The sequence below is a fragment of the Rana temporaria genome, chromosome 2 (assembly GCF_905171775.1).
Source record: "Rana temporaria chromosome 2, aRanTem1.1, whole genome shotgun sequence".
Classification (NCBI taxonomy): Eukaryota; Metazoa; Chordata; class Amphibia; order Anura; family Ranidae; genus Rana; species Rana temporaria.
The window spans coordinates 473,136,520-473,159,249 of record NC_053490.1 but is presented as its reverse complement, the minus strand read 5'-3'; the positions used below and the strand labels follow the sequence as shown (position 1 = coordinate 473,159,249).

The 22,730-nt window shown below is 40.2% G+C and overlaps 1 protein-coding gene across 2 annotated transcripts in view; it reads left to right on the top strand.

Moving 5' to 3' along the window:
• Positions 1-5,821, top strand: part of EPHA3 (EPH receptor A3) — a 481,147-nt gene extending 475,326 nt beyond the window's left edge. For both annotated transcript variants that reach the window (XM_040338731.1, XM_040338730.1), the window contains one exon: positions 3,624-5,821. In XM_040338731.1, the coding sequence (XP_040194665.1) occupies positions 3,624-3,729 (106 nt within the window). In that variant the 3' untranslated portion in view covers positions 3,730-5,821. The remainder of the gene's footprint in view (positions 1-3,623) is intronic.
• The last annotated feature ends 16,909 nt before the right edge of the window (positions 5,822-22,730 follow it).

Below are 22,730 nucleotides of genomic sequence, written 5' to 3'. Positions count from 1 at the left end.
ACCTCCTGATATAGGGTGGCAATGCTCTGTTACCTGCTAATGACATAAAAGAGTGACGCTTCACTTTATTTTTCAAGCCATGTGAAAACAAAAGGCCGGTAATATATTTAATTTACACACGGTTGGAAAAATGTAAGTTAATCTTTGCTCTTGAGTGAACATTCTCAACGTCTTTAGGAAATCAGACCCAATGGGGGATTTTTACTAAAACTGGTGCACATAGAATCTGGTGAAACTGTGTATAGTAAGCAATCAGCTTCAAGACTTCTGCCCAGGTTCACAATGCTGCAGGTTCAGCTGAATTTGCACGATTTCAAACCGGCAATGCGGTCCGACTTCAGGGACGATTTGACAGACATCTGTGCTAGTTCATGGACAGATGTCTATTCAAATTGCCCCCTAAATCATCAAAAGTAGTACACAAACTACTTTTGGGAATCATTGCGGCGCCGCACCAATTCAGACAGTGCCATTGAAGGCATTAGCCGCCAATTTGGCATGCGATTTGACATGTCAAATCGCATGCCAAATTAGCCCAATGTGAACGCGGGCTTATTGTCAAAGCTTAATTGAACAAGGTGAGTATAGTTACTGTGCACAGCTGCACCAGATTCGGTGTGGACCAGTTTTATTAAATCCCCTCAAAGGGTCTGAAATGAGGCTGCAGGAAATTAACAGCACTGAGTTGGGGCAAAGGATGAAAAAAAATATTGTACTTAATTTTTTTATGGAATAAGGGGAAAATCTCCCCTGGTCAGATGTAGTCAAGGTGTTTAGCAGTTCTTACATTAATAAAATGTGTCTCTGTCTGCAGCAAACCTGTGCAGTGAAAGTCTGAGGCCCCGTACACACGTCCGAGGAACTCGACGGGCAAAACACATAGTTTTGCTCGTCAAGTTCCTTGTGAAGCCGCCGAGGATCTCGGCGAGCCGAAATTTCCCATTGAACAACGAGGAAATAGAGAACATGTTCTCTACTCCCTCGCCGAGATCCTCGTCGGCTTCCTCGGCCAAAAGTGTACACCCGCCCGGGTTTCTCGGCAGAATTCAGCTCCGATCGAGTTTCTGGCTGAATTCTGCGTGTGTTCGGGGCCTGAGTCGCCTGGCACTTTTCATACATGAGGCCGATTGTCTGTAGATGTGAAGCATTATTTACTGGAATAATATGTATTGCCCTCAAGCACTACATGAGAAGTGTGGAGTAGTGTTCATACAATACATGCAGAAAAAAAAGAAACTCCACACAGGTCACTTAGAGTTTCTGTCCACAAATGACCCCCAAGGAATATGTTACAGAAAATAGTTCTATCAGAAGCTTAGTAAATTCCATCATGAAAGCATTGAACTGTACCACAGAGATCTCCAGAGCTAATGAAAAAATTACATTCTGTTGGACTACTAATGAGCATAATTACCTGATGAGTTTTTAAGTAAATTACTATGTAAAACTCTTCCTGTCTAAATGAGCATCCCATTAAACAGCAATCTCTCTGAACATGCCCGGCATTGATGAGGGATTGCCGAGGCTTTCCTGAGATGACATTTTATTTTCTATCAGTTAGAATAGATGTATTGTTCCTTGGACTTGCTTAATGTTTAGGAAAGCTGTGCTGATGTATTGTACTTTGTGGGAATTACACATGTCTCTTGTAATTAGTATGCTTTCTTTAAACACAAAATGGCTTTATTACATTCTGTGTACGGCTCTCCCTTTAGAATCTGTACAACAGAGGAAAGAAACCTGGATCCACTGCACACTGCATATTGAAGGGAACCACTTGTATTCATTTTCTTAATTTAAGTTTACTTTAAGTTTACTTTAGGTTCATAAATATATTGTTTTAAGTTGGATTCTGTCCTAATTTCACCAATTTTCTAGTTCCTTAAATTTTACTCAAAGTCTAGAGACTATAAATTATAAAGCAAAGTTGTAATGTATTTTCAACATATTTTGCTTAATTATTGCAATATGAATGTTTAATAAAAACAATACAATACTACCAGCAATTTATACTTACCTTATCTTCGCTGTTACTAGGAACAAATAAAAATATCTGGGATTTCCAGGTGTAACATCTGACCCACCTCCCCCTCCCTGTTCTCCAACATGACAGCACTAATGCTTGGTGATTGGCATTTTAGGTACAAAGCTGTCTCACACAGTGATCGTTAGTTTTTTTTTTTATATATATATATTTTTGTGAAGAGACCAAAATTATTTTACAGGTTAAGGCTAGGTTCACATCTAAGGCCTCGTACACACGACCGTTTTCCTCGATAGAATCCATCAAGAAACTGGGTGGCAGAGCTTTTTTGCCGAGGAAAATGGTCGTGTGTATGTTTTTCATCGAGAAAACTGTTGTGGAACTCGATGAGAAAAAAAGAGAACAAGTTCTCTTTTTCCTCGTCGAGAGTCTCAATTTCCTTCTCGTGTTCCTCGTCAGGCTGGTTTTCGACGAGAAACACGTCCGTGTGTATGCTTAGAAACCCGCACATGCTCAGAAGGGTGGCGCCAGTGGAATCAAACTCCCCCTTTACAGTGCCGTCGTACGTGTTTTACGTCACCGCGTTTGAGAACGACGAGATTTTGTCTTGACAGTGTGTACGCAAAGAAAGCTTGTCAAGGTTCTCAACAAACCCTAACAAGGAACTCGTTGAGGAAAACGATGTTTAATTTACGACAAGTTCCTCGGTCGTGTGTACGAGGCCTTAGTGGTTCCACATGCTGCGTTTGCATGGGCACAGCAGCATTTTCTGCAGGAAAAATGTCCCAGCACCTTTTTTAAACCGTGGCCTCATGGAAGCCACACTGCATTTTTTAGTGAGTAGGATGCCATTAGAAATTATTGGCACCCTGCATGTTTTGTTAAAATCAGCATGTTTTATGTACGGCTGCATGCAGGTGCAGGAATGCGTTGTGAGATTTGCATGTATTCCCATACCCCAACAGATGTGAACCTAGTCGTAGGTCCACTTTCAAGTGTATCTAAAGTTTGTAGATAGATAGAGTGGCGATGAGTTAAAACCCTTTTGAAATTGCAGAAAGTTATCAGCCCTCAAGAATGTTTTTCTTTTAAATTCTTTATTGTGAAAGATATCATGACAATATGCAATATCATGACAAGATATTATGAGATATCATGAGAAAATATAGCCAATGTTTTGGACCTTATAGGGTTCGTTCCTCAAGGCAGCATTGTGACATATTGCATATTGCTATTGCTATTGTGATACATTGCACGTATGGCGTAGGTGATAATGATTTAGGGGGAACTGTGCTACAGGCAGACACTGAATAATGACAGCCAGAAACATGTTCAAGGCTAATTTTAAGTGCCACCAGCAGGAAATGTATATTGAGAAATATTATTTTGCCCTTAAATTCCTCTTTTGGTTTTACATGGACAAAAAGTGAGAAAAATCTCCTGTTTGGTCATAGACAGCAAAAAACTGACGTAGACTCTAAACCTCCCCCACTATATCCAAAACTAAAGCATTTCTAGCTTGAGTACAGTCTCAGATTTTTGCAGACCTCTCTTTGCAAGTTCATGGAAGACAATTAGTGGACATGATTAAATGCTGAAAATATATTAATTAACCGTGTTTTTTTTCTTTCTAATCTAGTGATATGAAGACAGTCGGAGTCACAATCATTGGCCCTCGAAAACAAATGATGGGTGCAGTCAAACCTCAAGAACTGCATATAAGGAACGGACCTGTTAATGTGTAAAACATAATAAACTACAGGAAGCTACACTTCAAACTTATGGTGCAATTTAATCTAAAAACTGAGAGCGCGCTGTGGGGAGCTTGAACTTAATGTAAACCTCACACGCTCTTACTTTGGAGTAAACATGCCTTAAAATCGGAGTGAAAACTCTTCTATTTCTCTGTCAGGAAGACTGCATTTCCGGTCACTAAAGAAAAATGTACCACAATTAGGCTGTCAAAATAGCAGACATCAATGAAACAAGAAGAAGATCACAGGGTCATCCAGGAGCAAAAGTCAAGACAAGATTTTGCAATACACTATAAAGATATAAGTAGTTTTATGGATTTTGGTTTGTAATGAGTTTTAGCAACCCTAAAGTTAACCTGTCATCAAGAGAATAGCATATTTAATATAAAATGAATATCTATCCATCATTAACAGAGCTATGACAGGCCAGTGTCTTATGCTGAATTTTCTGTATGTTGTTATGGACAATCCAGCCCAAGCTGAGAAGCTAAGCTTTTCTCATTACAGGGGTGCTGGGGATTGTGGGAGATCTCCCTAGTGGCAATATAGAGAGAATTAAACACTCAGGGAGATTAAGATCCTACCCAACTTCACAAAAAAAAAACAGGAATTAATCTGTAGTCAGATTCCATCCTAAATGACAGAGAATACATGGTTTAAGTAACATGATACTGTAGGGCTCTAGAATGAGCTAAAGAATGGTGCGATTCACCCAAATAAAAAGTTTGGGGTCAATACGGAATGCAAAGCTTTAGTTCAGATTATAGACCTGGAGAACTTACTTATTTCTATAAAGGCAAGTTCTTTCTTTTTTGGTCTAAGTTGGTTACATAGATTCTTCAAGTAGGTCCTTCTCTAGATTGAGTTAATATTTTATAAGAACTTAACTGAAATAAACTGATGAGGGTTGTAGTGTTATAAACACCTCATAATATACAGTATAAACCTCTTCTTTCAACTTTCAGTATGTCAAAACAACAAACAATGCACAATGCAAATAATAAATGCCTAAAATTGCTAAAGGTAATAATTAAAAATAAAACAGATACTTCACCCAATATATCTTTGTAAATCTTCCCTAAAATTATTATATTACTATTGCCTATTAAAATCAAAATAATCTATTTTGAAAAGAGGTACTTTATTGCAGCAAATGCTTGAATTAAAGTAAACCCGTCAACACAGAAGTGCAATGGCTGCATTTGCTTAGCTTCTGGTACCTGGCTGCTCTGTTGACCCTCTGCCTTTGGTACTCTGCCCCGGCACTAGCTTGTGGGTCAGTTAAATCAGAAAGCCTTCCCTACTTTTTTTCTGAATCAGCAAGGCAGCATCAGGGTCAGCATGACAGCAAGGCAGTTGGCATTTTCAGGGTAAGAGGTCAGCAGTCGCAGCCTCTATTTTTTTTTTGGACACATTTCCTTTTAAGGACTAGTGCATTATAAAACAAAGTGCCCGTTTACCATTTCACCCCTTTTTCCCTCTTTCATAATCTAAACTACCCCTCGCTTCCCCTCCCAAGACAGTGGCTGTGGTCTCCAGCCCTTGTTTCCAGCACATCTTAACCCAAAAATGTGCTGACTACACCTGCAAAGTGGCTTTTCAATGACTTTGATGACATCAGTTCCAGGACAAGGCCTCATAGAAGTCTATGGAGAGATGCTGTGCAGATGAAGCTTATGTACAGAAAATTTTCAATTCAGGATAAAAACAAAACAGGGGGCCACACCTGTGATTTTGAGTTAAGTATGCATTTGAGGAGAAGATAAGTTGGGGTAGCTCAGGTTAGGTATCTTTCTTTTTTAGTACACTCTACACAAAACATCGAAAATGTATGTCAGACTTTCACTTTATTATGTTTATTGGTATAGGTTGTGCTAAAGAAAAACTTTAAGAATGTAAGCTGAGTATTGCACTTTCATAGATGTCTCTGATACCTACAACTGCCAAGTTCAGGTACACAGGACAAGTCCACAACCCCAGAAATATCTTTAAGGGCGGCCATACACGTTTTTTTTGAAAATTGTATCAAAGAATTTTCGGACGAATTTCGCACCGTTAGTGGGCTGCAGCAACAGCCGATTTTCGTGCGGCAAACAAATTTGAGGAATCCGACATGTTGGAAATTTTTTGAAAAACAAACGATTTTCTGATCAATGATGGGAGAATCGTGCGAGAAATGTAATAGAAAATAAAATGCGCATGTGCAAGAAAAGAATATTCCCAGAGAGAAAAGAATATTCCCGGAGAGAAACTAATATTCCCGGCAACATGAACGTTTGGTCGGCCAAATTTCGAAGATCAATGGTGGCATCATCGGATCAAAAAAAAAAACTTTCTGATTTTGAAAAGAAAATTTGTTCGAAATTCGACCGTGTATGGCCTGCTTAAGGCTAAAAAAATATTTCTGACCAGCTGGAAATTATAGAACTGTAGTTACAGAGTTTTACTCTAACAGCCCAATCACACTAATGAGCCGCACTGATTGCATACTGTCATGATTGACATTTTAATACAGTTCTATGCACTACAGTGGCTTTACAGTGCAGTGGTTCATGTCACAACATGCTGCGGTAAAAAAAAAAAGTACTGCATCAATACAAGGCTGGCAAAATGATTGAAAACAAGGCATTTAGCCTTGTCTATACATTGGTGCTGCCCCCCAAATAGCTGCCAGTGCAGCCCCACAGCATCTGGTGTAAATGGGCTCTTATGCTGCGTAGACACGGCCAGAATTTCCAACAAGAAAAGTTCGATGTGACCTTTTGGTCGAAAATTCGGTCAGAATTTCTGATAGTAAAAATTTGAGAGCTGGTTCTCAAATTTTCTGACGGGAAAAGTTCTTGTCGGAGATTCCGATTGTCTGTATGCAATTCCAACGCGCAAAAAAAAACACATGCTCGTAATCAATTTGACGCATGCTCGGAATCATTGAACTTAATTTTCCTTGGCTCGTTGTAGTGTTGTACGTCACCACGTTCTTGGCGGTCTGAAAAAATCCACGGTTTTCTTGGCGGAATTTCCGATCGTGTGTACGCGGCATTAGAGTACACATAATCAAAAGAGAGAAAAAGGAGCTCTTGATGTTTTAAATTCTAAAAATAAAATCTAAAATTATACATTTTGGAGGAAATAAAATTTGCTCAGAATATTGTTACCTACTTCTAAGACAGAACACATAGGGCAGGAATTGTAGACTGCAAATGGTTCTTGTAGTAAGGAATGTCATAGAGTATTTTTAATATTATAAACTCCTAATTTAAGGTTTTAAATGTGCTTTAGAGCTAACAGTGTGTATATATAAAGTAAACATACATATCCTTTAAAATGAACCTATTCTTTTATAAATGACAGGTTGACTTTAAACTTGCTTTCACTGTTTCTCACATTGTGTGTTTAAAGTGAACCACAATCCAAAATGTATATTTGTTTTGGATAAAGTGTGGAATCTCTAGAACCTGCATCAGATTTTTACTATTGTCTGCAACCCCACTGAGCAGAATTCCCAGAACTTGTCTCAGTGGTTTTTATTTACTAAAACGGTAAAGTGAAAAATCTGGTGCAGCTCTGCAAAGAAACCAATCCGCTTCCAGATTTTATTGTCAAAGCTTAATTGAACAAGTTGAAGTTAGAAGCTAATTGGCTACCAGGCACAGTTGCACCAGATTCTGAGTGCTCCAGTTTTAGTAAATCTCCCCCAGTGATACAACACAAAGTAAACAAATCTACTCAATGGGTTCAAACCCTTCCCACTTCCTCTGATGGCAGACTATTACTGTTGACTATTATCCCCACTGCAGAAGTCCTTTTCCTTTCCTGTCCTGGTGACACAAGAGGAAGTGAGGAGACCTGGCAAAGATTCTAACCCTTCCTCACTCTTTCTAAATATTAAAAAAATATAAATATTTAGTACATATTTTTTGAATTGGTGATAAACACTTTGCAGGAAACGTGATATTTTTCAGCAGTTATTGATCATTTGTAAATGTATATTTATTTTGTGTTTTTTTTTAACATGTTTGTTACCACATTTTAGTTTTACTACATAGTTTAATTTCATTTTAATGCTTCCAGTATAGTCTGTGGCCAAATTATGATTTTTCTGAAAACCTAATCACCTTTATAAAAAACGAACACCTTGACAACTGCCTTCTCATCTCTCTTGTTTATTCTATGACATTTTCAATGCAATCAGAATACTTAAAGGGGTTGTAAAGGTACAATTGTTTTTCCCTAAATAGCTTCCTTTACCTTAGTGCTGTCCACCTTCACTTACCTCATCCTTCGATTTTGCTTTTAAATGTCCTTATTTCTTCTGAGAAATCCTCACTTCCTGTTCTTCTGTCTGTAACTACACACCGTAATGCAAGGCTTTCTCCCTGGTGTGGAGAAAGCCTATTGAGGGGGAAGGGGGCGAGCAGGAGTGTCAGGAGGCCCACTAACACAGAGCTCCTTTCTCTATCTGCAAAGTAGAGAGTGTCCTGACACTCCTGCTTGCCCCCTCCCCCCTCAAGAGGCTTTCTCCACACCAGGGAGACATCCTTGCATTACTGTGTGGAGTTACAGACAGAAGAACAGGAAGTGAGGATTTTGCAGAAGAAATAAGGACATTTAAAAGCAAAATCGAAGGATGAGATAAGTGAAGGAGGACTGCACTAAGGTAAAGGAAGCTATTTAGGGAAAACATTTTTTACCTTTACAACCTCTTTAAGATTCCACTTTAAAGCAGTTAATAGAATGATACAAGGTAATATATGTTTGTAAAATATTATTCTACAGGTAGAGTGAACCTGTGCCCAAACTATGGACATTAAACCATTTACACATTCTTAACAAGCAGCACAGGAACTTTAAACCAAGCCATCTATGACTTCTTTAACTGCTATTAATGTTAAGTAATTAATTCTCAAATCTCTTCAAAGGTCACAACAAGGAGTTCAAATTTGGTTACATTCTGACTCTAAGACCCCTTTCATATGGGCAATGTATGGTTTGATCAGCAGGGGGTCCATGAACAGTTCCCTCCTAAAGCAGAGCAGGACAGGATGGGAACTTTGAAAAATAATTTCTCCACAATGCGTACAAATAAGAGATAAATCAAGGCTTGTTTTAAAGTGCTTTGACCACTGTAAATACTTTAGTGTACATAGTCTGGGCACAAGTTAAGTTTAAACACCTGAGACACTTTATTGTTTAAATTTGTTGCATATTTTTCTAATTACAAATGAAAAAAGTTCAAGACGATTTTCAAATATTAATAATACCAATATTATTATGACTGTCCAGCCAATGAGTTTACATATGTATTAAGCAATATATGTGATGTTAATGTGGACATTTATCAAGCTGCCTCAGTTGTATAAGTAAATCATAGCTTGCTTTTGTACCAGCTGTTATTGTGCATTTTTTCAAAATTCTTTAAAAATAACAGGGAATGATAAATTCCTAAAGAGCCCCCATCTTTTATAGTTTTTTTTTTCTATAAAGATACTGAATTATAATACACCTTGGATCTCTGCATATTTATTTCTTTGTTTCAGTTTTAAATATTTATAGATGATTTGACTTTGATCCATTTTTTTCTTTTAATGCCTTGTGTTGGCTGTGAAGCACATAGTGATGCCTGGGCTGAATCCAGTTAATTCAGAGATACTCAAAATGTGTCATATTGAATTTTAGAAATCTCAAGAACTAAGATCCCATAAATGCTGGGATAAACATAGGTAAAACAAAATGTTAATAACTCAGTCAATTTCAAAGAAACCTGTCAGGATACAAATATGGCAGTTGCAATCACCGGAAATGGATTAAAGTATACCAAATGCAATTTGTTTTTGATAGACCAGGGAATATTTGTTTTTTGTTTGTTTTTTCTACCATTTGTGGACCTAAAAATAGAGTTTTCCCTATGGACACAAACCCCTCTTAAACACTTGGGACCAGAGCAAGCATCCTCGATGGAAGATGTCTACTCCATTCCTGTTCTGGTGGCAAGTCAAAATATTTGATTTTCCTTAACTTTTTGTCCTTGTGACAGTGATCATCAGGACAAAAGGAGGGTGAATCCCACCAGCAGGGGCACATACAACAATAAAAAACCAACAGGGTTCTCACCCCTCATCACCCTATTCAAAACTAAAAGAAAAAAAAGTTTGAGCTTTAGATATACCTAAAGGCAGATGGGACCCTAACCAAGGTAAGTTTTGGTCACCCCACCCTTTTGATTAACATTGATAAAGGTTGCAATGACAGAGAGAAGTCACACTATTTGCTTTGTCTGTACTGGCAGGGCCTGCCCCATTAGACACCAAGGGCCAGATTCACGTAGAAGTGCGGCGGCGTAACGTATCGTAGATACGTTACACCGCTGCAAGTTTTCATCGCAAGTGCCTGATTCACAAAGCACTTGCAATGAAAACCTACGCTGGCGGCCTCCGGCGTAAGCCCGCGTAATTCAAATGGGCATGTGCCATTTAAATTAGGCGCGCTCCCGCGCTGGACCTACTGCGCATGCTCCGTTTCGAAATTCCCGCCGTGCTTTGCGCAAAGTGACGTCATTTTTTCGAACGGCGACGACGTGCGGCGTGCGTATCGTACTTTCGTATTCCCGGATGTTTTACGCAAGACAACAACAATTTTAAATTTTGACGCGGGAACGACGGCCATACTTTAAACAGCACATATGTGTGCTGTCTAAAGTTAGGGCAGGTGAAACCACGCCCAAAATTGCGATGGGAAACTATACTAGCGACGATGTACCGAACGCGAAAATCCGTTGTGGATCGCCGTAACTGCTAATTTGCATACCCGACACTGGAATACGACGCAAACTCCCCCCAGCGGCGGCCGCGGTACTGCATCCTGAGATCCGAGAGTGTAAAACAATTACACCTGTCGGATCTTAGGGCTATCTATGCGTAACTGATTCTATGAATCAGTCGCATAGATACTCTGAGAGATACGACAGAGTATCTGAGATACTCCGTCGTATCTCCACTGTGAATCTGGCCTCAACTGTCTACAAGTGTATACTTCCTTGTAAAGTTAATGACAGATGCAAAGCTTAGACCAATTATACTCTACCACTGGGTCACTGTAGAAGCATTAAGGTTATGGCTGCCCCTTGGATATCCAAAAAGATCTAGGCTCCTGCCTAGGTTGTCTTGTGGATGATCTGACTCTGGCCATCATTAACTTATTTAAAAACTTGTTTAAAAACAAAAAAAAAGATTAAGGAATAACAAAGAAGCCCTTTCCCTAGTGAGTCCCTTGCCTTCAACAAGCTGTGCATAAAGGGTTTTGCATGTATCCCTGAGCCCCAAAGTAGTGAAGGGATCAGAATGGCAAGCCCAGGTTCAGTATCTTTAAAAACAAGTCTTCCTGACTGAACAGTTTCCCTCCAAGGAAACTAAGTCTTCCTAACAGTTTCTCTTTAACGTTAAAAAAAATAGTAATTCCTTAGAATATATCTAAAGCCCAACATTTTTATTAGAAAAGTAAAAAGTGAATAGTTAAAATCCTGTAAGGTGTTTTTCAATTGAGGAGAATTGTATTTATTTTCTGTCCTGTAGACCAAACAGATTAGATAAAATCTCTCACTCATACCCAGTTGTCACCAGAATAGAAGTCCCCATGGGAGGATTTCCATCATGTTCTGGTAAAAACTCAAAATGCTGTCTTTTTCCCTCATTCTCTCTCATAGAGAGGACAAACAGAGAGAATCTCCCCAGCAATAAAATGTACTGCAATAAAAGCTTAACCTAGGTTCTAACACTTTCACATTCTATCCAAAATAAAAAACAAAAACATTGTCTTTAGATAAAGTTTAGTACAAAAAATAAAATAAGTATTGGAAAAGTCAACATCCAAGAAAACGCCTATTCAAGGGCCCATAGCAGCTGAAATTGTGTAATCATGTGTTGACAATAACTGGTACAATTCCTCAGCCGATACAATCCAGACTAAGAGGAATAACTATCACGATAATGGACTGCTATATGGACTCATTAGGCCTCGTACACACGACCGAGAAACTCGACAGAATCCATCAAGAAACTTGGTGGGAGAGCTTTTTTGCAGAGGAAAACGGTCGTGTGTACGCTTTTCATCGAGGAAACTGTTGAGAAACTCAACGAGCAAAAAAGAGAACAAGTTCTCTATTTCCTCGATGGGAGTCTCAATTTCCTCGTCGTGTTTCTCGTCGGGCTGGTTTTCGACGAGAAACTTGAGCGTGTGTATGCTAAGAAACCCACGCATGCTCAGAATAAAGTATGAGACGGGAGTAAAAGTAGCATTTGTAATGGAGATAACACATTTTTCACGCTGTAACAGACTGAAAAGTGCAAATCGTCTCTTACCAAACTTTTACTTAACACACAGTAACATAAGATTAGCAAAAGCAGCCCTCAGGGTTGTGCCAGTGGAATCGAACTTTCCCTGCCATTGTATGTGTTGTACGTCACAAGATTTTGTCTTGACCGTGTGTACGCAAAGCAAGCTTGTCGAGTTCCTCGACAAGCCTAACAAGGAACTCGTCGAGGAAAACGATGTGTCTTTTCCGACAAATTTCCTCGGTCGTATGTACGAGGCCTCAGAGATTACCACCTTCCACTTCCTACTGCTTCATTTTTAATATAGCATTGTCAGATGATTTCTCAAGTATATACAGTATCTCAAGGGTATTGCTATAGGGACAACAGGCATATATAGTAAAATGTTGGTTGGTCTGGGGCAGTCATGTCACAATGAGGCTAAACAGGGTAAGTAACATTTGTCAGGATATCCTGGGTGCTGAAAAGTAGACATACAATGACTAAAGCTATTTCTCCAAGAGGTAAGAATGGTAGCATATGGTGCATAGAGATATTGTATGCAGATTTGTGGTTATATATATGGCTTAGAATGAGGTGCACATATATGTAGGTGTGGTATAGCTTTTTTTTACCTAGTTTGAAAATCCACAATTCTTAAAAGGGCATAATTATAAAGCATTGAATCTGAAATTCAACAAACATTTACTGTAAGGGACTCTTCCGTAATGGAATCTTCCAGATTCATGTGTTTTTAGTGACAGTGATTGATTCACCACCAGATAATGTAATAATAATCACAATCACTGCATTATAACTAGACCCTTTAGCAATGTGTGACCAAGTATTACCAACTGGGATATAAGCATAACAAATGGGCAGTGAACTTCTTTGGAAGTAACAGAAGTCTTCCTGTTCGAGATAAGTTTGAAACAATTTAAACAGCTGTTCCAATAACATGTAATTGTGATGATTTACTAAAGGAGTAGAGAATTTTCACTTTGAAAAAAAAATGTTCACATAGCTGTGTTCACTTCCTCCCTCCAATTATGTGGAAGAAACAAAATCTTGTTTTAATGACCTAATATGAGCTTTTCTGTTGCAATTACCCTGTAATTCTTTCTGCCTCCAGCCTGTAAAAAACACTCTAAATCTCAGCAAGAGAAGCGCCTTTCTGGATGTGTTTCCAAGAGGGTTTGTCAACCTGGATAATAAACTTTAGGTTGCAGTTTTTCCAAAATAAGCCCCACAATAATGTTAGGAGTAGACAGGGATATGTTGTACACAAACCTTGCCATGGAAAGAAATGTTTTTTTTTTTGTCATTTCCATGCATCATTATAGTTCAATTTGCTGAAGTGTACTGGAAGGAATACTGAATGAACAGGCTGCATATAATCAACCACATGTAGTTTACTCTAGCTCAAACCTTATTGGCTATACCACAAGCTTCAGTGTCCTTACTCTCCCCAGTGAGCTAGTTAAATTTAATTACGTGAATGTAAGTAATGATAAAGTAACAGGTAATGAAGTAATTGACTGCTGTGGTGAGATATAATAACAATTAAAAAGGCATTTAAAAGTGAAAAACACAAGCAGATGCTCATCTCTCTATTACGTTTTTTTATATTTTGCCTTCATAACTCCGTTAAATTTGTGTATTAAACATACTATACTACAATCACTTCACTGCACATCACTGCATTGATGGCTATTAATGTTTATAGTCCTGTTTCTTTATAAATATATATATATATATATATATATATATATATATATATATATATATATATATATATATATATATATTTTTTTTTTTGGGTGCTAGTAGGTTTTATGAAGAGCCTTCTTTGCATCAGTGTAAATCACTAGTAAAGTCAACTTCAGACATTTAGATGCCTATTAAATCTGCATTTTCAATTTCCTTTATTTAACATTGGCAGCCTGAATATTTTGTAAGCAATTCATAACATGATTCCCTTTTCTAGACCTATATGTCACCCATTATCCATTATGAAAGACAGCATGTTACTGTAGTGCATACAAATCAATGCATAATGGGCTGGATAGGTTGCAATAACATGGATCCTGCATCCAACTGGTCAATAATATCAATGTAAAATTAAATGGACTTTTTCCTTATGTTTTATTTCGATGTTTTGGGAATGATAATGAAAGTTTCTCAACCTTGCGGTTATGATGTATTCAGTAAGCAGCGTTCAATATATATTATAGTATACACTGAGTAGCTTGCTTTTTCAAGGTCTGCAACTCTTCATAACAAGGTTTGGCCTTTTCTGTACATAATGTATGTAGAACATAGCATTCAACAATTTCTACCTTTGGATTACTAGAGTTTTTTTTTTCTTCACGGCCATCAATATAAAAACAACTTGAATGGAAAAAAATAAAAATAAAACAAGAGTATTCGTATTATTGTATTTTCAATATTATTTTGTTGGTATTTGGCAATTGGCCTATTATTTATTTCTGTTGATATACTTAGTTTGCTGCCTGTATTTAGCATTCATTATAAATTGCATTGATTGATCTAATCAGCATTTATTTGATTTGTTTATCTTTTTATGGATTTTATGACTTAGTTTAAGTTAGTTTTCAGAATGTGCAATTTTAGATGGCCTCTGACTAATGTAAAATGATTTGTAGTGCAAACATTTATATTTTTATAATAAACCTGCTGAAAGTATTTTTGACAGAACTGGTCAGTGTGTTAATTACTTTGCTGAGTTGTAGTTATTTTAAGTAACACATATGGACACATATGGTAATAACAGCGTAAAAACCGAGTGCCATATTCCTTTATGTAAGGAAAACATTTTCAGTTTATTGAAGTTAGTCTGCAGAAAGTGATTGGAAGTTGTGGTAAGTGGCTCTTTTAACTGTAGTTCAGAGTACTTTTATGTATTTCTTATGAATTGAATGTAATGTCTCAAGGAGCAGTGCCCTGTGTTGGAATGTGAAGCAATCCAGAACAGGGCATTTCTCCATTAGGCATTACAAGGAAGCATTTAATCAATGCCTTACTTTAGTCGTCCTCAACCCTGTCCTCAGGGCCCACTAAGAGGCCACATTTTATGTATTACCTTGGGGAGATGCAGACTAGAATACTGCAATCACTGAGCAGCAAATTATATCACTTGTGATGTATTTCAGTTATCTTGCAAACCTGGCCTGTTACTGGGCCCTGAGGACAGGGTTGATGACCACTGCCTTACTTGATGCAGAGCAGTAGAAGACCTGCCATGAGTATGGGCATCCACTGGGAAGTGGGCATCCACCAGGGAGTAAAATCCTGTACATTTTCTCAAGTGTTGTGTGATTTATTGCATGATCAGGGAAAATAAGTTTCTCTTCTCAGTGGTGCTTATACTGATAGCATGTCTGTGGTGGAAGCTTATTTCAGGTAACAGGTCTAAAGAAAGTGTGTGCCCCCCATCCCTCTGAGGTCCTGCAGCCATCTTCAGATCCCCTTATCTTCAACACTGCTTCTTAACCTCCCACAGGCCCCCTGAGAGCCCTTGGTCCCCACAGTACCTGTACTCCCAAACCACCCACAGTGACCCTCCATCTCCCATAGTGCTGCCAAGCTTTCCACAGTGCCCCCGACTTCCTACACTGCTTCCCCAGCCCACAAAGTGCAGATATCTCCAGACACTCTACAGACCCTGCCCCCACAGTTGGTTGAGAACCTTTATTCCCCCCAGGGCCACCATGTCTGCCACAGAGTCTTCTAACCCCCTCCAGAGCCAGGAGTATATGGGGTCTGATCAATTCAAGAAAAAATGTATGACCAGAACCAAAAAACTGTACAACATTGCAGTGTTATATCATGCAACCTAGGACTGACTAGTGGAAGAACAGTATATAATATAGCTCCCTTTTTATAATAAAATGTTACAAGGCAGTACTATGCCATACCTTTATAAATGATATAATCAAGTAAGAGCATTGTTCTGACATTTTTAAATAATCTGCCTAAATGACATTGCTCTAAACCAGCTAGTTTTTGAGCTGACATGGCTGACTCAAGAACTGGTATTCACAGAACTCTTTCTCTGAGATTTATCTTGATTTACACATATATCTTCTGGTGAATACACCTCTCTCCTGGAGTGGAAGTATTGTGTGACCACAGTTTTAGTGTAATATCTGCAACTCCAACTGTTGCCTTCTATTTCCTATGTTTGTGCTCTTGTTCTAATATATTTATTTATATAAAAATAGATTTTTTTTAAAAGCAGATGTTGCCAAGTGTCAGACAATGTATTTTTCAATTGCTGAATATTGAATGAATGTACAGGAAATGCTTTATAAATAGGTTAAATCCAGTGGCGGCTGGTGCTCAAAATTTTTGGGGGGGCGCAAAGGAAAAAAAAAATTACAGTCTGACTGTGCCCAAACGCAGCCACTGTTACATGCCATCAAACACAGCCACTGTTACATGCCATCAAACGCAGCCACTGTGCCATCAATTTGCACCACTGTGCCATGCCATCAAATGCAGCCTCTGTGCCATCAATTTGCACCACTGTGCCATGCCATCAAATGCAGCCACTGTGCCATCAATTCGCACCACTGTGCCATGCCATTAAACACAGTCACTGTGCCATGCCATCAAATGCAGTCACTGTGCCATCAATTCGCACCACTGTGCCATGCCATTAAATGCAGTCACTGTGCCATGCCATCAAATGCAGTCACTGTGCCATCAATTTGCACCACTGTGCCATGCCATTAAACGCAGTCACTGTGCCATCCATTGTCACCACTGTGCCATGCCATTAAACGCAGCCACTGTGCCATACATTGTCACCACTGTGCCATGCCATTAAACGCAGTCACTGTGCCATCCATTGTCACCACTGTGCCATGCCATTAAACGCAGCCACTGTGCCATACATTGTCACCACTGTGCCATGCCATTAAACGCAGTCACTGTGCCATGCCATCAAATGCAGTCACTGTGCCATCAATTCGCACCACTGTGCCATGCCATTAAACGCAGTCACTGTGCCATGCCATCAAATGCAGTCACTGTGCCATCAATTTGCACCACTGTGCCATGCCATTAAACGCAGTCACTGTGCCATCCATTGTCACCACTGTGCCATGCCATTAAACGCAGCCACTGTGCCATCAATTTGCACCACTGTGCCATGCCATTAAACGCAGTCACTGTGCCATCCATTGTCACCACTGTGCCATGCCATTAAACGCAGCCACTGTGCCATACATTGTCACCACTGTGCCATGCCATTAAACGCAGTCACTGTGCCATCCATTGTCACCACTGTGCCATGCCATTAAACGCAGCCACTGTGCCATACATTGTCACCACTGTGCCATGCCATTAAACGCAGTCACTGTGCCATGCCATCAAATGCAGTCACTGTGCCATCAATTCGCACCACTGTGCCATGCCATTAAACGCAGTCACTGTGCCATGCCATCAAATGCAGTCACTGTGCCATCAATTTGCACCACTGTGCCATGCCATTAAACGCAGTCACTGTGCCATCCATTGTCACCACTGTGCCATGCCATTAAACGCAGCCACTGTGCCATACATTGTCACCACTGTGCCATGCCATTAAACGCAGTCACTGTGCCATCCATTGTCACCAATTTGCCATGCCATTAAACGCAGCCACTGTGCCATACATTGTCACCACTGTGCCATGCCATTAAACGCAGCCACTGTGCCATCCATTGTCACCACTGTGCCATACATTGTCACCACTGTGCCATGCCATTAAACGCTGCCACTGTGCCATACATTGTCACCACTGTGCCATGCCATTAAACGCAGCCACTGTGCCATCCATTGTCACCACTGTGCCATCCATTGTCACCACTGTGCCATGCCATTAAACGCAGCCACTGTGCTATCCATTGTCACCACTGTGCCATACATTGTCACCACTGTGCCATGCCATTAAACGCAGCCACTGTGCCCTTTAATGGTCGCCGCTGTGCCAATTGTCCCCACTGTGCCCTGTAAATTGCTTTCTTCCCCCTCTGCCCGGCACTTACCTTTACTGGTTTTAGGCATCCACGTCCCACGATGTCTTCTCCCGTCCTCCATGACTGACAGGCGTCTCAGCCAATCAGGTTACTGGTAGCCAGAACCGGCCAACCTGATTGGCTGAGACGCCTGTCATCTTATTCAAGGGGCGTACAGTCTGTGCGCTCCGAGAATAAGCTTCCGGGACCCGAGGGCTGTATTGGGAAAGCCTATCAGAGGTGTTGGCTTTGATAGACATTTCCGTACAGCCAACCAGCTGGCGTTATTCAGATGGCCGGACATTGAGCGCCGACCATCTGAATAACAGCGGCGAAAATAACATAGATTCGTGCAATGCATGAATCTATGTTATTTGACTCTTTGGCGGTTAGAGCCAGAGGGGGCGGCGCTCCAGCGCCCTCTATGGACGAACCGCCACTGGTTAAATCCCAACTCTAGAAAATCTGAAAATTCTCCTTTGTAGTGGGGATTCACCTGCATTGCAATGGTTATCTGCTGTTTTTTTCGAGGAAAGAATAAAAGTACTTTTACTTACCCAATCTTCTGCTCCCCTGACAGACATCGTTCCACTACGCTCTAGCGGAGGACTGTCCCTCAGCGTCATTATGTCCAATGCAGGGCTATGGACCCTGCAAATTTCTTGATGGCGTAGATACTGTAGGTAAATCTTTCTTTCTATGCTCCCTAGACCTAAACAAAAAGTTAACCCCTGCAGCACCTCTGCAAGGGAAAATTGTCAAGTTTCCTGGAGTTGGGCTTTTATTACTGCCCAGTGAAAGTTGAGTGAGTTTATGTCAAATAGTAGAACTATTTTTTAATAGATTTAACTGCATTTTTAACTGCCTTGCTAGAATGTAACCGTCTATATGTAACATAGGGCAATATTAATGATTGCAGAACTATTTTTCTTCCACAAGATGGCAGTAACATATGTGTCTTGTTTAGATTGTGATTGACTTTAACCAGTGGCACTCTGGGAGATGTAATTTGGAGGAGGATCTGAGCCACGGCCATCACTGGGAAACCAACAACAATACCCAGTGATACATGGAAGTGGGATTGGTTAAATAAAAGGAAAAAAGCCCAGGAAGAAGCGGGTCTGTTGGGGGAGCATGCCAATGGTAGAGAGGAAGGGGGAAAAAGTGCAATGCGATTCTGTTCTGTATTGTGTTTCGCTACGCTGCCGCATCCTCGACCAGGAGACTGGACTAAGCTGAGTTTGTTGCCTTATTGGCCACTCTGGTAGCCATCCTGTCTTTGATCCAGGCCACAGCTGCCTCAACCTGTTGGGGAACCACTAAGGTGTTGCCATCTCACCTGCTACCAGTGACAGTCAACAACTAAAAAAGGGTGCCCCCACCGTTCCTCCAACCAACTGCCATAGTAGAAGTACAGAAAAGGGAAGTGGTGAGCAGGTCACAGACCCACTGTTAAGCTGAACTCTTTGTGGATGTTGTCAGTGTTCATGTGAAATTAAACTGCAGTCATAGACCACACCCTTGCATACAGATTAGCCACTGAGAAAGTACATTGTAATATAATAGAGAACATAATTGGGCAATACGAATGTAACTGTGTACCCTTACATCTTCAGTAACTACTGCCACCATGCACGCTTTAGCATCTGGCTGCTGCAGCTGGGTCTGCCTATCTCTAAGAAATCATCTGCACCCAGTCCCCTCTACTTCTAAGACAAACTTCTTACATAAACTACTGCAACACCCAGTTTATAGACACACCCAACATCTTCAAAGGGCCCCAATGAAGCCAGCAGAAGATTCACCACAGAGACTTACTCAGACCACCTTATCCTGAGGGTAGATCTGTGTTTAACTTTAAAAAAAAGTTCCTTATTTTAGGCCTGCAAGATAAAGATTTAAAGAGCTTTCAAGTGGAAAAGTCATGTTATTTTTTTACTCTTGTTTTGGTCACTTGGGGATTTTCATCTCATATGAAGAGCTACTGTTTATGTCCTTGTGGTCACAGTATATGCTGGAATCTGAAGCTCCTATAAAGGAATCTATGAAGTTAATTCTACAGTCATTGGTGTGTTTATGCTGGTTGAGTTTAACGTGCCAATATTCTCTGTAATAATTTTATGACCTTAACCATCCAATACAGCCTGTTATTTTTTTTATAGAGATGTGAGTCTAATTCCTAAGTGCTGCTGGGATTTACATAAAGCTATACTGATGGTTTCAATGAGGGTGAGGCTCCACATAAAGCTGGACAAGAGCAGAGGTCCCAAATTACTTTCTTGGTAACCAAGACCATGACCATGATCAGTCAGTCTACACTTTGACTCTCTCCTTCAGACATGATGGGCCGGATTCACAGAAAACTTACGCCAACGTATCTGTTGATACGCCGCGTAAGTTGTAGTATGCGCCGTCGTATCTATGCGCTGTATTCAGGAACGCCTGAATTTCTGCTTGATCCGACCGACGTAAGTCTCCTTACGCCGTCGTATCTTGGGTGCATATTTACGCTGGCCGCTAGGGGCGCTTCCGTTGATTTACGCATCGAATATGTAAATGAGCTAGATACGCCGGTTCACGAACGTACTTGCGCCCGTCGCAGTAAGCTACGCCGTTTACGTACGGCGTACATCCGTCGTAAAGTTATCCCACCTAAAGCAAGGGTAAGTCATGTTAAGGTATGGGCGTGGGAACAGCGTCGTATTTTACCTCGTTTACGTAAGTCGTACGTGAATGGGGCTGGGCGTAGGTTACGTTCACGTCGAAAGCATTGAGCCGGCGTATCTTAGGGAGTATTTGCGACGTGATTCTGAGCATGCACGCGCATGCGTCGTTCGTTCGGCCATGCATTTACATGGGGTCACGCTTCATTATAATACTACACGCCCACTGCCTTGCTACTTTGAATTAGGCGGGCTTACGCCGGCCATTTTACGTTACGCCGGCGCAAGAAAGGGAGCAAGTGCTTTGTGAATACAGTACGAGCCTCTCTATGTTACGTTGGCGTAGCGCATATCAGATGCGCTACACCGCTCTAAACATACACCGATCTCTCTGAATCTGGCCCGATATGGTCAAATGCCTAGGTTTTGCAGACATGTAGCCAGCACTGAAATGGCAAGGTTTTTTTTTGTACTCCCCTGTCCACCTCATAAGCATCCCCTAACACTGCCCTTTCTTCTAAGCACTGTCCCTCCATGCCATTTTTTAAAGGAACCAAATTATTATGCAGCCATTTATACAGCCTTTTATTGAAAAGCACTGCAAAGTAAATGTAATGGTTTATAATAAAATATATGGATTTGACAATAAAAAAAGCTATACTCTACAGTCTACACAAGCTACTTATAAAATATTCCTCTCACAAAATGGCAGTCTACAATACAAAATACCGATTAGCCACTGTGAAAGTACATTCTAATATAATAGAGAACATAATTGGGCAATACTATGCGCTTCTCACAATGTAGCATAATGTAATGTAAAACATGGCCAGAATTTAATATTACACAGTGTCCAAATAAAATATAATGCCCCCATATGGCACAACAAAAGAATACTGTATCTGCCCCATTATGAAACATTTCCAATAATAATGCCTGGTGATCTAGTAGGTGCCCTCCTCACCATAGTATTGCAGTTGTAATGTGATGTAATGTCTCTAATGACAGCTACATAAAGCAAAGTCCAGACCAAATATAATAAACAAATCTGGTGCTGCTAGCAAAATAAAGCGATAGGATTGCTGGAAAAATAATTACCGGTGACCGATTAATGGCTGCACAATCTGTAGCATAGCATAGAAGACATACGCAGGTCCGGCAACACAGTATAAAATCCAATCTTCTTTATTAATATTCCATCACGACATAGAGGGAGTTCAAAGCACAAACAGGTTGATGCGTTTCAGTTCCCACAGGGGCCTTGGTCGTAACCAACTTATTCCCCTGTGAGTGATGAAACGCATCAACCTATTTGAATACTGAACTTCTTCTATGTCTTAATGGAACATAATAAAAAAATATTGTATTTCATATCATGTTGCCAGACATTTGTATGTCTTCTATACAGCAATGCTCCTCTTCTGCTAGTTATGCAGAAACATCTCAATTGTTGGTTGCTCCAGCTCCTCTGAAGCAGCAATTAGTAAATGAAAGCATATCACTTCCGGTTTGTGGTTTCCAGTGACAAGCAAGTGTATCCGTATAGGGTTGTGATTAGACAGTCTCTTACAGCCGCTCTCAGTGCCAAGAGGTGTTGGCATTGGGTACCTACACTTCCTGGTGTAAAAGCTCTATGAAAGGGTAATTGGAATAGCATAGGTTGGAAATTATTACAGTTCTTCTAATACTCTTTTTATCCATCCTAGGAGGACAGTTAACAGCCTAGGTTTAGTAAATTTTTTTTTTTTAAATTAGCACACGGGATGTTACTTACAGCCAATTTGATGTGCCCCTTGTCCTGCTGGCTGCAATTTAATAGACATTTTCCATCCCCTGATCCCCCAACCTACCACCGTAATCTTCCAGTGTGGAGGGGTTAATAGAGCCAAGATAAACACAATGGGCCAGATTCACGCAGAAGTGCGGCGGCGTAACGTATCGTAGATACGTACACCACCGCAAGTTTTCATCGCAAGTGCCTGATTCACAAAGCACTTGCA